The sequence below is a fragment of the Mytilus californianus genome, unplaced genomic scaffold (assembly GCF_021869535.1).
Source record: "Mytilus californianus isolate M0D057914Y unplaced genomic scaffold, xbMytCali1.0.p SCAF_1, whole genome shotgun sequence".
NCBI classification, from domain to species: domain Eukaryota; kingdom Metazoa; phylum Mollusca; class Bivalvia; order Mytilida; family Mytilidae; genus Mytilus; species Mytilus californianus.
In genome coordinates, this window is record NW_026262581.1 from 41445763 (window position 1) to 41467804 (window position 22042).

At 35.1% G+C, this 22042-nt stretch overlaps 1 protein-coding gene across 2 annotated transcripts in view; it reads left to right on the top strand.

The window, feature by feature from the left end:
* The first annotated feature begins 9 nt into the window (after nt 1-9).
* The window catches only part of LOC127701705 (nucleolar protein 8-like), a 56585-nt gene continuing 34552 nt past the window's right edge, over nt 10-22042 (top strand). Inside the window, exons 1-5 of one of the 2 annotated variants that reach the window (XM_052205714.1) lie at nt 10-56; nt 7286-7417; nt 12638-12700; nt 13354-13432; nt 14231-14387. In XM_052205714.1, coding sequence (XP_052061674.1) covers nt 7291-7417; nt 12638-12700; nt 13354-13432; nt 14231-14387 — 426 coding nt within the window. In that variant the 5' untranslated portion in view covers nt 10-56; nt 7286-7290. Of the gene's footprint in view, nt 168-7285; nt 7418-12637; nt 12701-13353; nt 13433-14230; nt 14388-22042 lie in introns of both variants that reach the window. The other variant, XM_052205712.1, reaches the window with a different exon arrangement.

Genomic DNA, 22042 nt, shown 5'->3' on the forward strand with positions numbered 1-22042 from the left:
ACGAAATGTTACTTCCTGTTTACATTTGTGGAAGAAAACTACACGTGCTAAATTATGTTAGTAGAACCACAATGACTGGTTACTCAGAAACGAATTTAACCAGCACCGTTTTCAGTATTTTGAGATTCCTCTCCAATGATATCATCTGTCCAGTTGTCAGAATTTCGGTATTGACCTTATTTACTTCAAAATACTGGACACTTTTTTAGGTAGCTGCTGAACCGTAGCTCTTAGGTCCTTATGATATTTTTTGACAATTTGCGGAACATAGTAAAAAAATATCATAAGGACATAAGAGCTAAGGTTCCTCAGCTATTTTTTAGTTGTCTATAAACTGATAAAAGCTTCATGTACATTATTTTTTTTGCTGGGACAGAACTATTATATTCTTTTTCTTTGAGATAGTACTATTATTAGTAGTTAAATTCATTAACGAGGACTCAATACTTTAGGTATATTTTTAGGTAAAAATATAAACCGGAGCAGTGTTCACACTAAAGTCTGGAGCAATTTGATCGCCTCAGAGGCAGATAGACCATATCACTATATTGCAAACCCTTACCGAAAAATAAGCTCTGCGGCAAACATTTTACCATGCAAATGAAGGTTGCGGCAAGCTTGCTGCAAACATAATTATGCAAATTAGATTTGCCGCAAGCTTGCGGCAATTGTTTGCTGCAAGCTTGCGGCAATTGTTTGTTGCAAACTTGCAGGAACTACACATTATACCAATGTCATGTGTGTAGACATATTCAATTTATCTCTTTCAAATTACACAGCAACATTTTTAAAAAATCAATTCATGTCTGTATACAAACAGTCATTTAAAGAGTTCTTGCAAACTTACGAGATTTAAGGTTCATCATAACAAATGGACAAAAATGGCTGTATTTACACCTTAAAAACTACTCTGTGTACAGACTTACCTGTCCAGTTTGGAAAGTTTTAAGGCCTGGCATCCACTAGATATATAAAAGTTAAATGCATTTTTTGTTTCAGAAAGATATAATCACTTTTGGATTTTGATGGGCATTTTTTTTCCTTTCTGCAGAAGGTGTAAAAATAAACAAACACCTGAATTGCTTTGACACTGTCCACTCAGTTAAACCCTTTAACTCACCTATAGTTGTGTAGATACCTATTGTCTGTCTATTGTCCGTGTCAATCAAGGACAATCAATACAATACAATACAGTTTTTACCTGAGAGGGAGCATCTCAAAGTTTTATCCCAACTTAGTTCATTTTTACACCTTCTGCAGAAAGGAAAAAAAATGGCCATCAAAATCCAAAAAAGATTTCATCTTTCTGAAACACAAAATGCATTTAACTTTTATATATCTATTGGATGCCAGGCCTTAAAACTTTCCAAACTGGACAGGTAAGTCTGTACACATAGTAGTTTTTGAGGTGTAAATACAGCCATTTTTGTCCATTTGTTATGATGAACCTTAAGGAAATACATACATGCATTTGAGTTTTGAAAAAGGGGACAGGGATCATTCTCAAATGACACCATATACCTGTATTAAGAAATGAAAAAGGATAAATCTCAAATGTGTATTGAGTATAAAGCTAGGTAACAATTGCATAACAGAATTGAACTTAGTTTTAATAAACATGGTACAGTACATCAGTTACAAAATTCAAACTTAAAATAGCTAAAGTTTTTCATTACACACATACATGTATATATAGTTGCTTACTTTATTATGTATGATGATAACATTAATTATTTTATTAAAACATTCTATGAATTATTTGTACTTACAAAATTACATACTGAATATTATCTATTGAACCAAAATGCCTCCTTGATCTCTTATTTGTAAAATGCATTTTCCAAACACAACCAACATGACCTAGCCACAATTTCAAATTGATAACTTCCAGGAAGTGCCAACTAGGCATGCCCAGTCAATATTGTGTAATTCTTGCAATGTTCTGGCAAACATATAGAATGGTCAAAGTTTTCTGCAATCTTGCAGCAAACATATAGAATGGTCAAAGTTTTCTGCAATCTTGCGGCAAACATTCTTTATAATTTTAAACTTTCTGGCAATCTTACGGCAAACATTGATGTTTCTGCAAACTTGCCGCAAGCTTGCAGCAAAAAGCTGCAATGTTTGCCGGAAGTTTGCAGCTAGCGGCAAACATCTGCAAACACTATTTTCTGTGTTCCTGCAAACTTTTTGTTTGCCGCAAGCTTGCAGCAAGTCTGCTGCAAGTTTGCGGCAAACAATTCAGTTCCATAAGGGAAGATGGAGGTCATCTCTACAAGATGTGCAAAACAAGAGAGGAGCTGATATAGTATCAGATCATCACCTAATCATTGCGAAGATACAACTAAAACTTCTTTCAACAAACAAAACAAAGTCTAGAAGAAAGAAATTTAATGTTGATCTATTCAAAGACCCAAAAGTTGTTGAATGTTCAGGACTATCAAATTCTGCTTCAAAACAAATTTAGTGTACTTGAAAACCTACATGAAGACATATCTAACATCAACACAGCATGGGAAATGACCAGAGATTCTATTGTTCAATCATGTGAAGAAACTGTCGGTTATCTCCAACAAAACCGCAAGCAAATAAAGGATGTCAGAAAATACATGAAAAATATTCAACGAAAGACGACAAGTCAAAGAAAAAGTTCTGACTGCTATAACTAAACAGCAGAAAAAACAGACACAAGAACAGTATAGCAATAAAGATAAAGAGGTGAAGAAAAGCTGCAAACAAGATAAAAGGAACTTTGTAGAACAACTAGCCAAAGAAGCTGAAGCTGCCTGTAGCAAGGGAGACATCAAAACCCTATACAACATTACAAAGCAATTAAGTGGTAAACCAGTCAGGGGACTTATTTAAATAAATGATTTTTAAATCACTTATTTAAGTAGCAAATTCGAAGTTTTGTCACAAATTGTGATTTTGTAGTTTTACCAAAATTTTAAACACATAGATTTAGATAATATCTTTTCATTAGTAAAATTGAAAAAAATGAACTTTTTGCTTCTTTTAAGCAGCAAGGTGTATGCCTTTGATGCAATCATTTAGCTGCAAATTCTATTTTAGTTGAAAAAATGCTATAAAAATGGCTTTACATAATGAACTGATACTTTCTTAACAGATTTTTCCCAGCAGTGGGAGTATTTTTCCTGTAAAATTCAAGGTTTCATCTTATAGATTATGTAATAAAATTCTGTTGTTCGCGATCAAAATTTCACTGTTCTGGGGTGTTGAAATTAGTGGTGGTTATTAAAATAATGATACTTAAAGAAGTGATTTTTTGGAAGGAAATTGAGGTATGATACTTAAACAAGTGATTTTTATGTCATTATCCTAGTCTCCTAGATTTAGTACAAGGTCATCACCTGACATTACCTGGTCATCCTATCAACACAGATGTTGGTTCTGATAATTTTAGCAACATAATAAGTCCCTGGATCATTAGTATTCTATATTTAAAGCTACAATGAAATTAAATCACTTAGTCTAGTGATTAATTTGTACTTTTTAAATAGGTGATTATTAAAGAAAGACAACTCTTACTTCCAACCTTTATGGACATAATGTTACTTGAATCAGTGATTTAGAAAATCACTCATTTAAGTAAGTCTCCTGACTGTAAACCACCAACCTCAAATACACCAATCAAAGACAAAGACAACAAGACCCTCACTCAACTGGAAGAACAACTTGAAAGGTAGAAAGAGCATTTCCAGCAGGTTCTTAATCAACCCCCACCTACAGATCCACCTGAACTACAAAATGGTCCAACATTGAACATCAAAACCAACAAAATAACAAAAGCTGAAGTTACCAAAGCTATCAAAAGTCTAAAAAATGGGAAAGCAGGAGGCATTGATAACATACCACCAGAAGCTATTAAAGTCTTGGATGATACCTCTGTCCTTAGCCTGTTACAACTACTGAATAAGGTCTGGCAAGAAGAACAAATACCAGATGATTAGTGTAAAGTACTTTTTAGTGAAAATCCCCAAAAAAGGTGACAAGTCATTATGTAACAAATTGAGAGGTATCACTTTATTGTCTATACCTAGCAAACTGCTCTGTAGCGTCATCCATAGCAGAATAAAAAATGAAGTCGAAAAGATATTAAGAGATGAACAAGCTGGTTTCCGCCAAGAAAGATCATGTGTAGACCAAATAGCCACATTGATAATTATTATCGAACAGACAATAGAATGGCAGACACCACTTTACCTGAATTTCATGGATTTCCAGAAAACTTTTGATAGCATTGACCATCAGGTCCTCTGGAACATTCTGGGACACTATGGAATTCCACAAAAGATCATCCAAATGATAAAACTGCTATACGACCAATTTTCCTGTGAAGTTATAGACGGTAAAACTGGGGTACGTCAAGGTTGTCTTCTCTCTGCTTCAAGAACTAGCACAAAGTTAAGGATATTTACCACCAATGTCAAATCTGTACTCCTATACAGATCAGAAACCTGGAGAGAAACAGCTGCATCTGTCAAATCAGTCCAAATAAATGTCAATAAATGTTTGAGAAACATCCTCAACATCAGATGGCCAAACAAAATATCCAACAATGAGTTATGGAGAAGAACCAAACAACAGCCAACAACTCAGATAATAAGAACAAGAAAGTGAAGGTGGGTTGGGCATACCCTCAGAAAAAAAGATACAAACATTACCAAGCAAGCCCTAGAATGGAACCCACAAGGACATCGAAAAAGGGGGAGGCCAAAAAACACCTGGCGCAGGGGACTAACAACTGAGCTGAGCAAAATTGGAAAGACCTGGAAAGAAACAAGACGAACAGCCATGGACAGGAAGAAATGTAGAGAAACTGTAGTTGCCCTATGTCCCCCTTGGGACGAAGTGGATTAAGTCAAGTAAGTCAGAGGCAGCCAAATCAGAAAATCGCTTTAGTCGCGGACTCGTGATAATTTGTCTGAAATCTTGTGGGTCGAAATATGCATCAAGATTGCAAATGTTGTCAGCCCTCAAAGTAGGTTAAAAAAATCAGGTTGCCATTTGGCCACCAGATATAAAATTTCAGTGGCCCATGCACATGATGCAGCAGGTCCGTAAATTGTCAAAAAATAGCTGAAGGACCTAAGAGCTACGGTTCTGCAGCTACAATGGTAGGTGTTAATAAAAAATTTGAACAGCTTTTTTTCAGATAGTTATTTTTGCGGAGGTACGATTGCAGTGGAATAAAGTTTGTTATAAAGTTTGATGATGTGGGACTAAGAGTTCTACGACAATGTTATACCATAAGCATTATATCCATAATCGACCTGCCTACTCACAAAAAATGATGATTCTCTAAACTATGTTTAATACTTTATTTACAATATATACAATGTATACATAATATTCCTTGTATAACTGTTCACATTATTTAACACAAAATTTTGGTGCTTCTCTTTCAATTAACAAAATCATACTAATTAGAAACGTTACAGTCTGAGATAATAAATTCCTAATTTTACGCTACTGTTAAATCTTAACCACAAAAGTATTAAAGTAATATATCAACAAGCTGCGATGCAGACTACAATTTGAACTTTTCTTGACCTCAGTAATGAAATAAATAAATTTAAGGACACTGTTCACTTAGTCAATTAACTCTCTGAGGTTGTAATTTCATGCCAACAATTTGCATAAGATGATCTTATCAAAGATCAAAACATTTGATGATAAAATTTGTAAAATTTACTTGCAATAAACCACTTTCGAGTTACATTGTTTTTTTGTATGTCCTTCGGAAAAGTTCGTCAATTATGCGCACCTTTATGACGTCATTTACCAGATAGAGGAGACTGCCTGTATCCCTGTACTATTAAAGTTCATCAAGCGACTCTTTATGATAGTCATTATGCAGGATAAACTAGAAATAATGTTTGTTCTGTAGGTACTTGATCATAATTCCCTAATGACATCAGTGCTGATTATCAATTATAAGAATTTAATTTGCCGAATAATTAGTGCAATATAGCTTCATCTTTTTTTTCAACCACTCGCTCAACATGGGAAGGAAGTGAAGATGCCCCTAAATGAACAAATTCGAAAGTGGTCTATTAAAAATAGTGTATAAACGATATCTTCTCTAATAATACTACTTCAAAAATTACAATTATCCAAGAAAAATAAACTAAACTAAAAATAATATTGCCTTCTCGTCAGTTGTTGTGTACTAATTTTTAAAAATGTGCGTGTTTCCTGTTGCATACCCTAAAATAATAGGGTAGGTCATGTAGGTAGGTTAGAGATTTTTTTTTTAAACTTTTCTTTTTGGTCAGCGTGCATTGTGTTTTATGTGCACCAGAATCCCTTGTCAACACCACAAAACAGCATTCAGGAAAACTTTACCTTGATCACTTTCTCAAGTTTTAGTTGTTTTTCGTAATCAATCATTTTTCATCTACAGCGGTATAGTTATTATATTTGTCTCTACCGGCGCAAAAATTGTGACCATATCATTTCAGCAGGCCCGAAAAAATCTGTAACAGGTTAAATAAGTTATGTTTGTCGAATGACCACCATCAGTGAATTTTAGGTCGCCCATGAGACTGTTATAGTAGTCTAAATTGAGGGCTGCAAGTTTTATCAACTGAGCACATATATATATCATCATTTTATAACATAAATAACCTAAATTTAGTGTTACATATCCTTAATAAATTTGCTCTTTTTTGTCATGGAGACTGAAATAATAGATTATATAGCAATAAAATTTCATCTTCACACTGTTGGACTCGCCATGGCAAAAAATGTCCCAGGACTCACCTTCAAAAATCCTTAGTGAGAACCCTGTCAAAGAAAAAAGAAAAAGATGTAATTGCTTAATGATATTTTGCACCTCCAATTTTAATGTTTTGATCAGATGGATTTATGGAATATCCTTAGCAAAAACACAGATTTACCATATTTATTGAAGGGAGTAGACAACCTGGATCTGCAGCTTCTCCCTAATTTCGGGATGGATTTTATTGAAACCCTAATAGAAGCAGCGCTGAAATTGTGCAACCCTATTCTATTTTATTTGAATGATTTTGGGGGTCTCCGTTTTGAATTTTCCTTGGAGTTCAGAATTTTTGCTATTTTACTTTTTTTTTTCCAATAGCAAAATAAGTGCTTAATTATTTATAAGAGGAGTATTTGCGAGCTCTGCTCACAGTTTTTACCTTTCATTTGTTTGATCAAAACACTTTTAAATATACTGGGATATTATTTACAACCATAACATTTTTTGTATTGATGTGATATGTTAATTTTATTTTTTAAGATGAAATGAGTGATGCCAAAAGGATATTTGTTGGTGGCCTCTCACAAGAAATAAAAGAAGAAGAGTTAACTGAACGCTTTCAAAGATTTTGTGAAGTTTTAAATGTACAGATTAAAAAGAAAAAAGTTGATGGTAAATGTTCAATTAAGAAAATTAAATTCATATGAATTTACAACACAACCATACAATATTTATTTTCATGTATTTTTTCATATAAAGTTTCTCATTGCATTTCATAATCAATGGTAGTTATGTGATATTTGAAAAAGTTATTGAAATGAATAGTACATCCTCCTTGTTTGTTCATTGTTGGTAGGGTTGGTCCATTAGTGATTAAAATGTAGGTTATTCTGTAGTCGTTAAAAACTTGGCTGTTCTCCTGTTTCATGGCCTGTAAAATTTGTACATGTAATGGAAAAGGCTCAGATTTCTGAAGTACAATAACTTTTCAGTTGTGCCTTACTGTCTTCTGTTTATTTATTTAAAAAAAGTATATATATACTATCTTCTAGTCTTCCCTCATTAAAGTAGCACTTTTTTACTTCACCAATTTTTGTGCATAGATGGCAATTAATTTAAGGGAAAATGCATATGAAATTATTTGTAAGTGCAGAATTGATATGTGGTTTTACATGTTCATGTATGTTAGAAACAGATTATGGAGCACTATTTTTTTATTGGGAAATTTATAAACCAGATTGCAAGTTGGTGCTTTTCTGGATTTACCATCATCAGGAACGCTCTAAGACAAATATTTGAAAGTACCAAAAAATGATACGTAAAAATGATAGCCAAATCCATCTTACATGTAGGTCTACTTTACCTGAGAGAGTTAAGAGCCTTAGTTTATTAATAATTTTATAGATTTTTAAACAGACAATTTAAGAAAGGTATGTTTTAAATCATATTAGTACCGAAGCACTGTCTGCTGAACTGATGATACCCTTGGTGACTAATAGTTCACCAGCAGTTGTTACCTTTTTATTAATGTTGTCAAATCGAACAGTTTTGCCTAACCGGTTACTCGTATAATCTTTCGACCAATTAATCGGTTAACCGGTAGATAAATTGATGTTTAAAGACCTTATCCGTAGTACCTACAAATGTACGTTTTTATGATTTGACAAATTGAAGTTTATCCTTGGGCATTATAAGGCTAGGCTTTGAGCGTTCCGTTCCTTGTGAAGTTTACTTTTAAAAATCCAATTGTACCGTATCTACTATGAAGTGTGTAACTTCAGATTGAGAGGATGGTGTCTCAGATGTTTAAATTTGAGATGATTAAACGTGTTACTTGTACCATCAAATATACATTAATTCCATTATTTGCATTTACCATTTTTGAGTCTGCATTTTGTTTAAAGTATGACAAAACCTTGGACGATGGAGGTGGCATATTTACATGTAGGTCTACGCAATATTAAATCAAAAATGAAACAATGAAGTATATCGTAAAATGTTATCAACTGTTCAAAATACATGCATGCTAATTATACCCCACGCAACGAGTTGCGGAGGGTATAATGTTTTTGACCCGTCCGTCTGTCAGTCCGTCAGTCCGTCAGTCCTGTTTCTTGTCATCGCAACTCCTCTCAAACCACACAACAGAATTTCACGAAACCTTTTTAGATATTAAGGACATACTATGTAGTTGTGCATATCGACAGAAAATTACGATCTATTTTTATTTCTAGGAATTACGCCCCTTTGAACTTATTTACTTTAATGTACTACTGCAACAGTTTGTCATCTCAACTCCTCTGAAACCACACAACAAAATTTCATGAAACTTTGTAGATAATAAGGACATACTACGTAGATGTGCATATCGACAGAAAATTACGATTCAATTTTTTTCCAGGAGTTACGCCCCTTTGAACTTATTTGCCCAATATACTACTGCAACCTTTTGTCATCGCAACTCCTCTCAAACCACACAATAGAATTTCATGAAACCTTTTCAGATAATAAGGACATACTACGTAGATGTGCACATCGACAGGAAATTACGATTCAATTTTTTTTCTAGGAGTTACGCCCCTTTGAACTTATTTGCTTCAATATACCTCTGCAACCGTTTGTCAACGAACTCCTCTGAAACCACACAACAGAATTTCATGAAACTTTGTAGATAATAAGGACATACTACGTAGATGTGCATATCGACAGAAAATTTTGATTCAATTTTTTTTCTAGGAGTTACGCCCCTTTGAACTTATTTACTTTAATGAACTACTGCAACAGTTTGTCATCTCAACTCCTCTGAAACCACAAAACAAAATTTCATGAAACTTTGTAGATAATAAGGACATACTACGTAGATGTGCATATCGACAGGAAATTACGATTCAATTTTTTTTCCAGGAGTTACGCCCCTTTGAACTTATTTGCCCAATATACTACTGCAACCTTTTGTCATCGCAACTCCTCTCAAACCACACAATAGAATTTCATGAAACCTTTTCAGATAATAAGGACATACTAAGTAAATGTGCATATCGACAGGAAATTTCGATTCAATTTTTTTTCTAGGAGTTACGCCCCTTTGAACTTATTTACTTTAATGTACTACTGCAACAGTTTGTCATCTCAACTCCTCTGAAACCACACAACAAAATTTCATGAAACTTTGCAGATAATAAGGACATACTACATAGATGTGCATATCGACAGGAAATTACGATTCAATTTTTTTTTCCAGGAGTTACGCCCCTTTGAACTTATTTGCCCAATATACTACTGCAACCTTTTGTCATCGCAACTCCTCTCAAACCACACAATAGAATTTCATGAAACCTTTTCAGATAATAAGGACATACTACGTAGATGTGCATATCGACAGAAAATTACGATTCAATTTTTTTCCAGGAGTTACGCCCCTTTGAACTTATTTGCCCAATATACTACTGCAACCTTTTGTCATCGCAACTCCTCTCAAACCACACAATAGAATTTCATGAAACCTTTTCAGATAATAAGGACTTACTACGTAGATGTGCATATCGACAGGAAATTACAATTCAATTTTTTTTCTAGGAGTTACGCCCCTTTGAACTTATTTGCTTCAATATACCTCTGCAACAGTTTGTCATCGCAACTCCTCTGATACCACACAACAGAATTTCTTGAATCTTTGTAGATAATAAGGACATACTAGGTAGATGTGCATATCGACAGGAAATTATGATTCAAATATTTTTCTAGGAGTTACGCCCCTTTGAACTTATTTGCTTCAATATACCTCTGCAACAGTTTGTCATCGCAACTCCTCTGAAACCACACAACAGAATTTCATGAACCTTTGTAGATAATAAGGACATACTATGTAGATGTGCATATCGACAGGAAATTATGATTCAATTTTTTTTCCTTACAGTTATTTTATTTCTCCAGTGACAATGTGGGGACGTGGGGTATGTGAGCGTGCTCACTAAGGTTCTTTAATTAAGTCTCCCAAACGAAGTTTGGAAAGACTTATTGTTTTTGCTCAGTTCTTATTATTATTATTCTTCTTCTTCTTCTTCTTCTTCTTCTTCTTCTTCTTCTTCTTCTTCTTCCGCCGCTTTTAAATTTGAACTTGTCCACACCCGTTCTCCAAAACCACTTGTCAGATTAACTTAGGGTTTCACAATATGTTAGACTAACATGTCTAGTGGTGCAATCAGGGTTTTGTTTGTGCAATGGGGTTTATAAAGGGGTACTTTGAGGGGCAAAAAGAAAAGAGGGTTTTACTATAGAACCCTATGGGATTTTATTTTTTAAAATTTTCAATTGATTATAAATTGAAAACCGTTTGTGATAGACACAATCTTTTTAATTGAAAATGTTCTAAATGATAAAGCCCATTAAATGAAATACAGGGTTAGTCCCAAGGTGTCACCCCCACCCCCTGCCATTTAAGAAAGTTCTAATACCTTGTAAGTGGTCAAGATCCTTACCCCTAAACCATATATATTTTGGTTTGTTATGCTAAGATGGTTTGAATGATATACAGGATTAGTCCCCAGGGGTCATCCCGACCCCCTGCCATTTGAGAAAGTTCTAATATCTTGTAAATGGTCACGATCCCCACCCCCAAACTATATATATTCTGGTTTGTCATGATAAAGCACATCAAATGTAATACAGGGTTAGTCCCCAGGGGTCACCCTCACCCCCTGCCATTTAAGAAAGTTCTAATATCTTCTAAGTGGTCAAGATCCCCACCCCTAAACCATATATATTCTGGTTTGTCATGCTAAGATGGTTTGAATGATATACAGGGTTAGTCCCCGGGGGTCATCCCTACCCCCTGCCATTTGAGAAAGTTCTAATATCTTGTAAATGGTTGAGATCCCCACCCCTAAACCATATATATTCCTATTTGTCATGTCTCGAACATTTGAATGACTTATACAGTCAGTCCCCAGGGGTTCCCACCACCCCCAATGTTCTAATATCCTTTTTGTAAATGGTTGAGATCCCCACCCCTAAACCATATATATTCCTGTTCGTCATGTAATGAACATTTGAATGACGTATAGGGCCAGTCCCCAGGGGTTCCTCCCCACCCCCAATGTTCTAGTATCTTGTAAATGGTCGAGATCCCCACCCCTAAACCATATATATTCTGGTTTGTCATGCCAAGTTGATTTGAATGATATACAAGGTTAGTCCCCAGGCATCACTAATGCATATAACTTTACTGGACCTAACCAATTTTCACTGGACGTTGCCCAATGTCAGGCGACCCTGGGAATTACGAATTATGGGAGCTTCGTTTGGGAGACTTCGTAACAGCATCCTGTTACAATCATTTCTTGTTATGTTTACTTTTATCTAGATCTTGCCTGAGGTGATCGACAAGTTGTCTTAGTGCTAATTAATTTTGTAAGATTAGAATGTTTAAAGGTTAACATTAGCAATCAATACTGGACAATTGATGTCTCAAATTAATTACTCGACGATCATTTAAAAATTCAACAAAATTTATTAATGATTTCATTACACATTTATATCAAATCTATTAAAATTGAAAAAAAAAGGTCCAGGTAACCGGTTTGTGATTTTGGTTTTAATTTTAATTTTAATTTTCCTTAATTTCCATTTGATTATTATTTTAAAAAAACTAAGAGAATGCAACTTATATCAATCAATTTGACATATATTTCATTGATTTCATTAGATGTTTGCTTTCTTGTATATTTGTAACAATCTGATGGCATTTGATTCATTTGTGTTGGGTATTAGAAATTAACATGTAATATAATGTTGAATTTGCAATTTATATATTTATACATTGATTGAATGTTAAATTTTAGTTGTTTATTCCAAAGCTTTATAAACTTCAGATATAAACAAATATATTTTCAGATGCTCCAGATAAAATATTTGCATATGTGAATGTGAAATCTACACCAGAAAATTTGCAGAAATGTAAGTATTTTTGTCAAAACACTGTTCATCAAATGTGGTACAGTGGAGTAACAAAAATTTGGTGATGTACCAGTTTTCAGGGAAGGTATCAGAGTAAACACGAAACTAAACATTTAAATAGAAAAAAAAATGATACTTGATAGTTCCTCTTTTTAGGTAAATGGATCCTCCAAATAGACATACCTCTTATACCATAGTCATAAAAATCATAGTGTATTGTTTTGTTTGTATAGATTTCATACTGCCCATAAAGGGCCCTTAATTGGAACCATAAATGTTCTTATTCATTTATCACAAACAGACATCTATTTGCAGGATTTTCAGGTCTAATTCAACTTTGAGATGTATATTGAAATATTTAAAGGAACATTTATAGCTGACTATGTGGTATGGGTTTTACTCGTTGTTGAAGGCCTTACAGTGACCTGTAGTTGTTAATTTCTGTGTCATTTGGTCTCTTGTGGAGAGTTGTCTCATTGGCAATCATACCACATCTTCTTATTTTCATGGTAATGGTGAGTCTATATAGTTTACAAATCTGAGGTTTTTTGTATCCCAATACATTTTTAAAACGGAAAATGATATACAGAATTTAGTTTTTGAAAGCTAGAAATGATCATTTTTGAACACAATGTTTTTTATCATGTTTATAGGTATATCTCTGTATGACAAGACAAAATGGAAAGGATCAGAACTAAGGTTACAGTTGGCGAAAGAGAATTTTTTAACAAGGTTTGAGGTTTACCAATAAAGGTGCTTGCCTTAAATAAAACATTTCAAAATTTAAAATAATTCTAATATGAATTGCATAATGGGGAATCCTTTATTATGCTTGTTTACATGCCCTTCTTTACCTTCTGTAGTGATTATTACGGTTTATTTTTAGATGGACTGTTATCATCAAACAACTTTTTAAAAAGTAACCAATATAAACAACATGGTGGCTTGAATAGATAGCATACAAACATATTTTACAATTGATGTTTATTGTTTTTAAAAAAACAAAAAAGAATTATAAGAATTATAATTATCAGAAGAATGTGTATAATCCTATTTTAGAGAATAATTGAGGTAAATGTTATGGGATGCAACCAAAGAACACACTAGCAGTTGCCTGTTTAGGCTATCACACATTTTTTCTAAATCAGCATTGGTTACTTACTGGTTTTACAACAACATCAAAAGTGAATCGTGCAGATTTTTTTGCAAATATTTTACAACTAAAAAGTAATATAACTTTGAAATATCTACAATTCATTCATATGTCAACATATTATAATATACTGTAAATTCAGAAATTATTGCGTGCATTTATTATTGCGATTTTGTCATTTTAAACCAAAATGCGATTATTATTTTTGCGATACTGAGAAAAATTCCGCTTCATTCATATAAAAATATCCAAAATGCGAGTTTAAATTATTGCGACTACAACCCTGTCGCATTTTTCGCAATAATAAAAACATCGCAATAATTTCTGAATTTACAGTAAATAGTTTGAGTGATTTAAAAAACTTTTGGGTTTCTCAGACTGGAGAATGAAAGAAAAAATGGATTTACTGTGGAGGAAAAGAAAAATTTCAAACAGGATACCATTGAACATCATAATCCTTATGAAAATCTTCCTGATCCTTCAATAGCTGAAATGAGAGGCTGTGTACCTGGTACAAAGGTTCCAGGAGAGAAGGTATAGATGAACAGTTAGATCTCAAAATTGATAACATCCTACATGGAATTAACTTGTTTAAAACTTTTATAGACTTGGATGATTTTAACTTATATGATAAAGACACCTGTCTATTGTTTAGGATCATATAAACAAAATGTGGCATGATGGCTAAATAGAACAAGCAACCACCATATAACAAAGAAATAGGATTCACAAATCTGACTTCCAGTCAAGTTCCAGATGTATTACCTCAGTGGTCCTATATTAAGAGTATAGTATTGTAAGGTACTGGGGAATGTTATACTGAAACAAATAGGTATTAAATTGTGCGGTGTAATTTATAAGTAAATACTTAATTTGTGGCAAGACTGACACATATTTTATAATGATTTTTTACAATTGTGGCAGTAATCCACTATACTTATTACTATGATCACAAGTCAAAATTCAAGTTTTTACCAAATATTATCTTTTAAACTTAACGGTTGTGTTCTTACGCATAGTAACTTGGCTTGCAGCGAGCTAGAGAAACATTTTACATTTGAAATCAAAGATATGGCATTAATTTACTATTTTTTTATGGATTTCACAGGCCAAAGTTTCACTTTTTGCCAATAAATTACAGGGGGAGGCATTTCATTAGCTAAAACATAGTTTTACAAGTAAGGTGTGTACATATGTTGGTACAAAGGTGATATATATCCAGTAATGCAACTGATTTTATGTGAAAGCTCTGGAATTTGAAATGATTTTATCATTGTTTACATTTTTTGTGTACAAGTGTTACGGCAGGGAATGTATGTAATTACTCATGGATTACTTTCTTCATGCTATATATCATGTAATTCCCGTATTAAGGATCATTTCTGGTAACCAAATATTCATATTTAAACGTCTGATATGCCTGGTATACATAGGGAAATACTTTAACTGCAATTGTTTACTGACCGGCGATTTTGCCGTCTGCCATTTTGTGGGGAATGAAACGTTGATTTTATCTCTTTTGATACAAATTCGTCCCCTGGACAATTGATCTAATATTGCATTTTTAATACCACACATTTAATATTTTATAAGTATACCCTGCCGGACACAAATATATTGTAAATATTTAGATGGTTGTAATGAACTATGTTATATGTTATTTACTTTGTGTGTTCTTACGCAGATCGTCTGCTAAATCAATGCGCGCGCAGTGGTGTCCGATTGTTTATTTCAAGCTTCTTTATCGATATTTTAGATGCTATAGCTTTGTTTTAATATTTTATGTATAAGGACAATCATAGGACAACTCCAGATGATTTCAATTCTATGTTTTTCAATATCGTAATTTTGTATAGTTCCGGCTACCCGGAAAGGACAAGTAACCATTGGATTAGTATGTCACGTGACACTTACAATTTAGTATATAAACGTGTGAGCATTCAGTAATGGCAGATAGCCCAAAGTTTTGCTGGCGGCAAGTTTGAACCTAGAAAACAATAAATTTCCAAATAAAGCAGTAATAACCTTTAGGTGAGAATTAGGATAACATAATGAAGTTTAAATAGCCGTCTTTTGTACAGTAAGCTATCTCCCACCACGTCGGACACCACAAATATGTATTTTAGGATTTATTATTCAGTACACTTGAACGCTATTGTTTATTTATATAAAATCATATAATGTTATATGATTTTTTTTAACAGTTCAGCAAATAAAACTGTTAGCATTGAAAAGATCACTTTATTTTATCAAACTTGGATACATTCAAAAAGTATTTGCATTTACACTGGTAAAACAACTTGAGCTGGAGGACGCTCGTTCGAAATTAAAAACTATGGAAAGCCGTTAGCAACACAAATAGCACAGTAACAAATAAATACAAAGGAAGCCGTTTAATACACATACATTAACCAAACAGAGGAACTATATTTAAACACAAACTGAGGTGCTCCGGGGAGCAGATACTGCATTTTATGAGTGTTCGTATGTAAACTGCCCAGTATAGGACAGGATACTCTCGGGTGGCTTACAATTTGGTGTCAGAAGTGGGATGCTAAAATTCTAATTAGCATCCAGGATACGAACCTTGGAATAACCTGTCAACTTAACAATGTGGTTTAAGCCCGACGTGGTGGATTTACTGTACAAAAATAAATTATAACTAAAAAAATATGAAACAACAAATAAAATTAAAAGTCTTTATTTAGAATATGGCTGATGCTGGTAGGAACTCCCCAGACCCTGAAATAAATTTCCGTAGGGAAAGGGATTTAGATGACTTAGGACAAGGGGATCAAATACATACTGATGACAATGACGACTTTGATAGGGAATCTATTTTACAAGGTCATGGTGATGAAATAGCTCAGAGACCTAAAGGACGGGATGAATATCAGAGACATGATTTTGATGATAGGAATGATAGGGGTAATCATAACATGCAACCAATTGGCCCACCAAAGGTAACACTTAAACCTGAACCCTTCTCTGGGAAGGATTGTTGGGAGGAATACTTGTCGCATTTTGAGGACTGCGCTGAATTGGGACAATGGGGAAATCGTACAAAACTGTTGTTTTTGGCAGCTAGCTTGAGGGGTCAAGCAAGGACATACTACATGAGCTTGTCTCCTGACGACAGGCGCACATACCAAATGCTAACACAAAAGTTAGATCAAAGGTTTGGGAGTTCAAAACACAAAAATCGTTGGCTCTCAAAGTTAGAGATGCGCAGGCGCATGCCAGGGGAAAGCATAGCTGAAGTGGGGGATGACATAAGGCAATTAGCGCAAAAGGCGTACTATGACCTTGACTTAGCAGCGCAGGAGTCTCTAGCATTAAACCAGTTGTTTAAGGTAATACCTGTAGAAATGAAATGTCGCTGTATTGACAAGGAATGTCAAACAATAGCAGATGCTGTTGATGTTATAGAAAGATATGAGTCAATACTCGGGGATGGAGACAAAAAGAAATCAACAATCAGAGCTGTGGAGTCGAAGGACATCGAAGGACACATGAGTGAAAAGGATTATCAGAGCAATTTGCAGGCTTTACAAGATAGGATAGCAAAGCTGGAACAAGGACACGGGAATCGGGATACAAAGAGGGCAAATACTGGCAGGTGTTACAGTTGCAACTCACCAGACCATTTTATGAGGAACTGTCCACACAAAAAGAACCAAAGAGCAAGAGGGAACTTCCAGGGCAACCAAAGACACAATACCTCTTTTAATAATAACCAGGGAAACGACAGAACGCTGGCTCAATAGGTCGTGAGTTAGTGACAGAAGATAAAAGGCCTGATATAAAGGGAGAAAAACATGTCCGGACAGGACATATAGGGGAAACAGATGATAATTGGGATAATGGGTTTTATACAAATGGGTTAATCTATGGGTTTCCTGTCAACTTTTTAATTGACAGTGGCTCAACAGCGTCAATATTATCTATTGAGGTTTACGAAAAATTGCCTTTAAATGTTTGGTGTTCTTTAGTGCCAAACAAGTCCGAAGTATTTGACGTTAATGGCAACAAAGTTTTTGCTATTGGATCAATCACATTAGAACTAAAGCTTGGTCTAGAAAATTTCAGTCAAAATTTTATGATATGTAATATAAATCAGGATGGAATACTTGGACAGGATTTCTTACTTAAGGAAGTAAGTAAAGTTAATTATCAGCGAATGGTCTTACACACGATCCACAACCAGGAAATACAATGTTGGATTGGAGGGAAGGCAAATATGATTTGCAGAGTAGAAATTAAAGACAACATGACAATTCCTCCAATGACGAGTACTATGATGCCTGTAGAAATACCGGGTGTAAATCATTTAACAGAATACGGATTAATAGAGGGCACGACAGGAACAGCAAAGTCTACATTAGCAATACCTGGGATTATAAATACAAAAGATCAAGCACACTTTGTTAATGTTGTCAACTATGGTGACGACGAAGTTAAACTGTATAAAAAGGAAACAATAGGAACATGTGAATCATATACTGAGCATGATTTGAAATCAGAGCAGATTAGAACACTACAAGAAGATTGCTTTACAGCTGGTGAAGAAATACCAGAACATCTTATTGACTTATTAAAAAGGAGTTCAACTTATTTAAATGAAAACCAAAGACAACAGCTTTCCAGACTCCTTTCACAGTACCAAAATGTCTTTTCACGGACAGATGATGACATAGGGAGGACAGACCTTGTAACACATAGAATAAATACAGGAAATGCAATACCCTTTAGGCAAAGATCTAGACGTATGCCACTTGGAAAGCAAGAGATGGAAAAATCAGAAGTCAACCGGATGTTGGACAAAGGAATCATTGAACCATCTTCTAGTCCTTGGGCATCGAATATTGTCCTTGTAATGAAGAAAAATGGCAGGCCTAGGTGCTGTGTTGATTACAGAATTTTGAATGACGTCACTAAAAAGGATTCCTACCCGATTCCGAGGGTAGACGAGTGCCTAGACTCGCTCGCTGGGGGGAAATTCTTCGGGTCAATGGACCTAAATTCAGGATTTTGGCAAATTGGCATGGCTCCCGACGACAAGGAAAAGACCGCATTTCTGACAAGTTTAGGGTTATATCAATTCACTGTCATGCCCTTTGGACTTGCAAATTCCCCATCTACTTTTGAGCGTCTTATGGAAAATGTTCTCAGAGGGCTACAGTGGAAAGAACTATTACTCTATATGGACGATATCATATCAGTAAGTTCAACATTTGAAGAGGGTCTTGGAAGGTTAGAAAGAATCTTTATACGCCTACAAAATGCACATCTAAAATTGAAACCTGCCAAATGCATTTTCTTTCAAAAACAAGTCAGGTTCCTTGGACATATCGTGTCTGAGGATGGAATTTCCACCGATCTAGAGAAAACAAAAGCTATAGATGACTGGCCAATCCCCAAATCTGCAAAACAGGTGCGCAGCTTTTTAGGACTTTGTTCTTACTATAGGCGATTTGTTAAGGGATTTGCAGCAATTGCAAGACCAATGCACAAAATTTGCGAAAAGAATAGCCGTTTTGCTTGGAATGACGAGTGTCAAAAGGCATTTGAACAGTTGAAAAATGCTTTAACAAGTACACCTGTGCTTGCCTACCCTCTTCCAAATTTGCCATTCATACTTGACACAGATGCAAGTGATAAGGCTGTCGGGGCAGTTTTGTCACAAATTCAAGAGGGTCTTGAACGAGTTATTGCATACATGAGCAAATCTATGAACATACATGAGCAGGCATACTGTGTAACTCGAAAAGAGCTACTTGCTGTAATTATAGCACTAAAGACATTTCATCATTATTTATATGGCCAGAAAGTTTTGCTGCGCACAGATAACGCAGCTGTATCATGGATGAAAAATCTAAAGAAACCCACTGGTCAAACAGCCAGATGGCTCGAAGAACTGGGAACTTACAATTTGACAGTGACACACAGGGCTGGAAGGAAACACTCAAATGCCGATGCTCTGTCCAGAAGACCTTGTAAATCATGCGATAAACAAGAATCTGGAAACCACACAAGTGACGACGAAACAGACGAAATTCAACTTGAAGAATCTGATTTTGTTAACCAGGAGTTACATGAAAATGAGGAGCCAACACCAAGAATAGAAATAGTACGAATATGTACAAGAAGTCAGACAGGAAATCAGTCTAGTGCTACACCAAGTGGCTATTGCATAGAAGGATGGGACCCTGACAGTATTAGACAATGCCAATTGGAAGACCCAGACATGTCACTCATTGTGACATATCTTCAAGAAAAGAAAAATAAACCTGACTGGGACCAAGTATCAAAAGGAACATCATACCAGAAAACAATATGGCGACAATGGGATAGGCTGACAATAAACAATGGCATGCTTTATAGAAAATTTTATTGTTCTGATAAAGACGATGTAGACAACTTCAAATTGCAGCTCCTGGTACCAAAATCACACCAAAAGACAGTCTTTAAGTATTTCCATGACGTTCCATCTGCAGGTCATTTAGGACCAGATAAAATGCTAAGTAGGATCCAGCAGCTCTTTTACTGGCCAGCTATGAGAAGCTCAATAACAAGGTACTGCAAAGAATGTGACCAATGTGCTGCTAGGAAATCACTTAAACGAAACAAGGCTCCATTAGGTCAATACTTGGTTGGCGAGCCTATGGAACGTGTTGCGATTGATATTCTTGGTCCACTTCCGTTAACAAAACGACAAAACCGTTATGTTCTTGTCCTTTGTGACTGCTTTTCTAAATGGACTGAAGCATATGCTATTCCGGACCAGGAATCCCTGACCATTGCCCGGACCATCGTGAATGAATTTATTTGTAGGTTTGGTTCACCATTACAGCTTCACTCTGATCAAGGAAGGTCTTTTGAAGCAAAGCTGTTCCAAGATCTGTGTGATCTCCTCAAAATTGACAAAACTAGAAGTACAAGTCAACACCCCCAATCTAATGGAAGCGTTGAAAGATTTAACAGGACACTGCTAAGCATGCTAACATTTTATTGTCAAAATGATCAGAGAAACTGGGATGAGATTTTGCCACAGGTTATGATGGCATACAGATCATCAGTCCACGCCAGCACAGGACAGACCCCTAACATGATGATGTTTGGCAGAAACATATTTCTTCCTATGGAAGCTGTTATTCCACGTCCTGATGGACCAGATGAATCCACTACCCCTGAAACGGATAAATATATAAATGAATTACAGGACGCTATGTTAAAGTCACATGTACTGGCTAGGAAACATCTTAAGCAGAATTCTGAGTATCAAAAACGTCACTATGACTTGAAAGCAGTAAAGCGCGAATTACAAATAGGTCAAGCTGTATGGCTTTATGATGCATCAAAGAGAAAAGGAATTTGTCATAAGTTGACACTAAAATGGAAAGGACCATATGTTGTCACAAGGAAAATTGATGACATCACTTACCTTGTGAAAAGGTCAAAGAAACAGCCAGGGAAGGTCTACCACATCGATAGACTACTGCCTTATCAAGGACGAAATCCGCCCACTTGGTTCTCCAGTAGGAAGGCCTGAGATGCCTTTCATAGTTGTTGTTTGAATAGCCGAAATTAGTTGTACAAGTTGTTACGTTTTTAATTGTTTTGATGAGTTACTATGTTTAGGAGTAACTGTATGACTTATCTCAGACTGGAGAAAGTCATGTTGGAATTCCTAGAGTTGGATCCACTCTGGAAGAATATGTAAGGGAGACAAATGGCCATTGTTTCTCAGGACATATTATTGGCTGTAAGGGAAGGATGATCCTTCCTGCCAGGGGAATGGCAGATTAAACTGTACTGCCAAGCGTTTTATTTTATGCGCAAGCTGCGCGGCGGAAAGCAATTAACGACAACTTTTTGTCTTGAGGAGGCTTGAGATTTTTTTTTAATAGGGAGACCAAGGGGGTGGATATCATATTTTTTATTGAAATGTAGGCTGATCCATTTACTACCAGCATATGCCATATGGGGGGAGGATTTTAAAACACATAAGCAAATATAGTCACACAACAGCACACTACATACATATCTTTTATTGTATATGTTATATAAATGGTGGAGGGATTTTAAAGATTTGATTCGATTTCAGAATGAGACCATCATCACAAGTGGAGGTGAAGTGTTGGCTGTGTCCCATGACGTTTAGGACAAGGAGACAACTAAAGAACCAT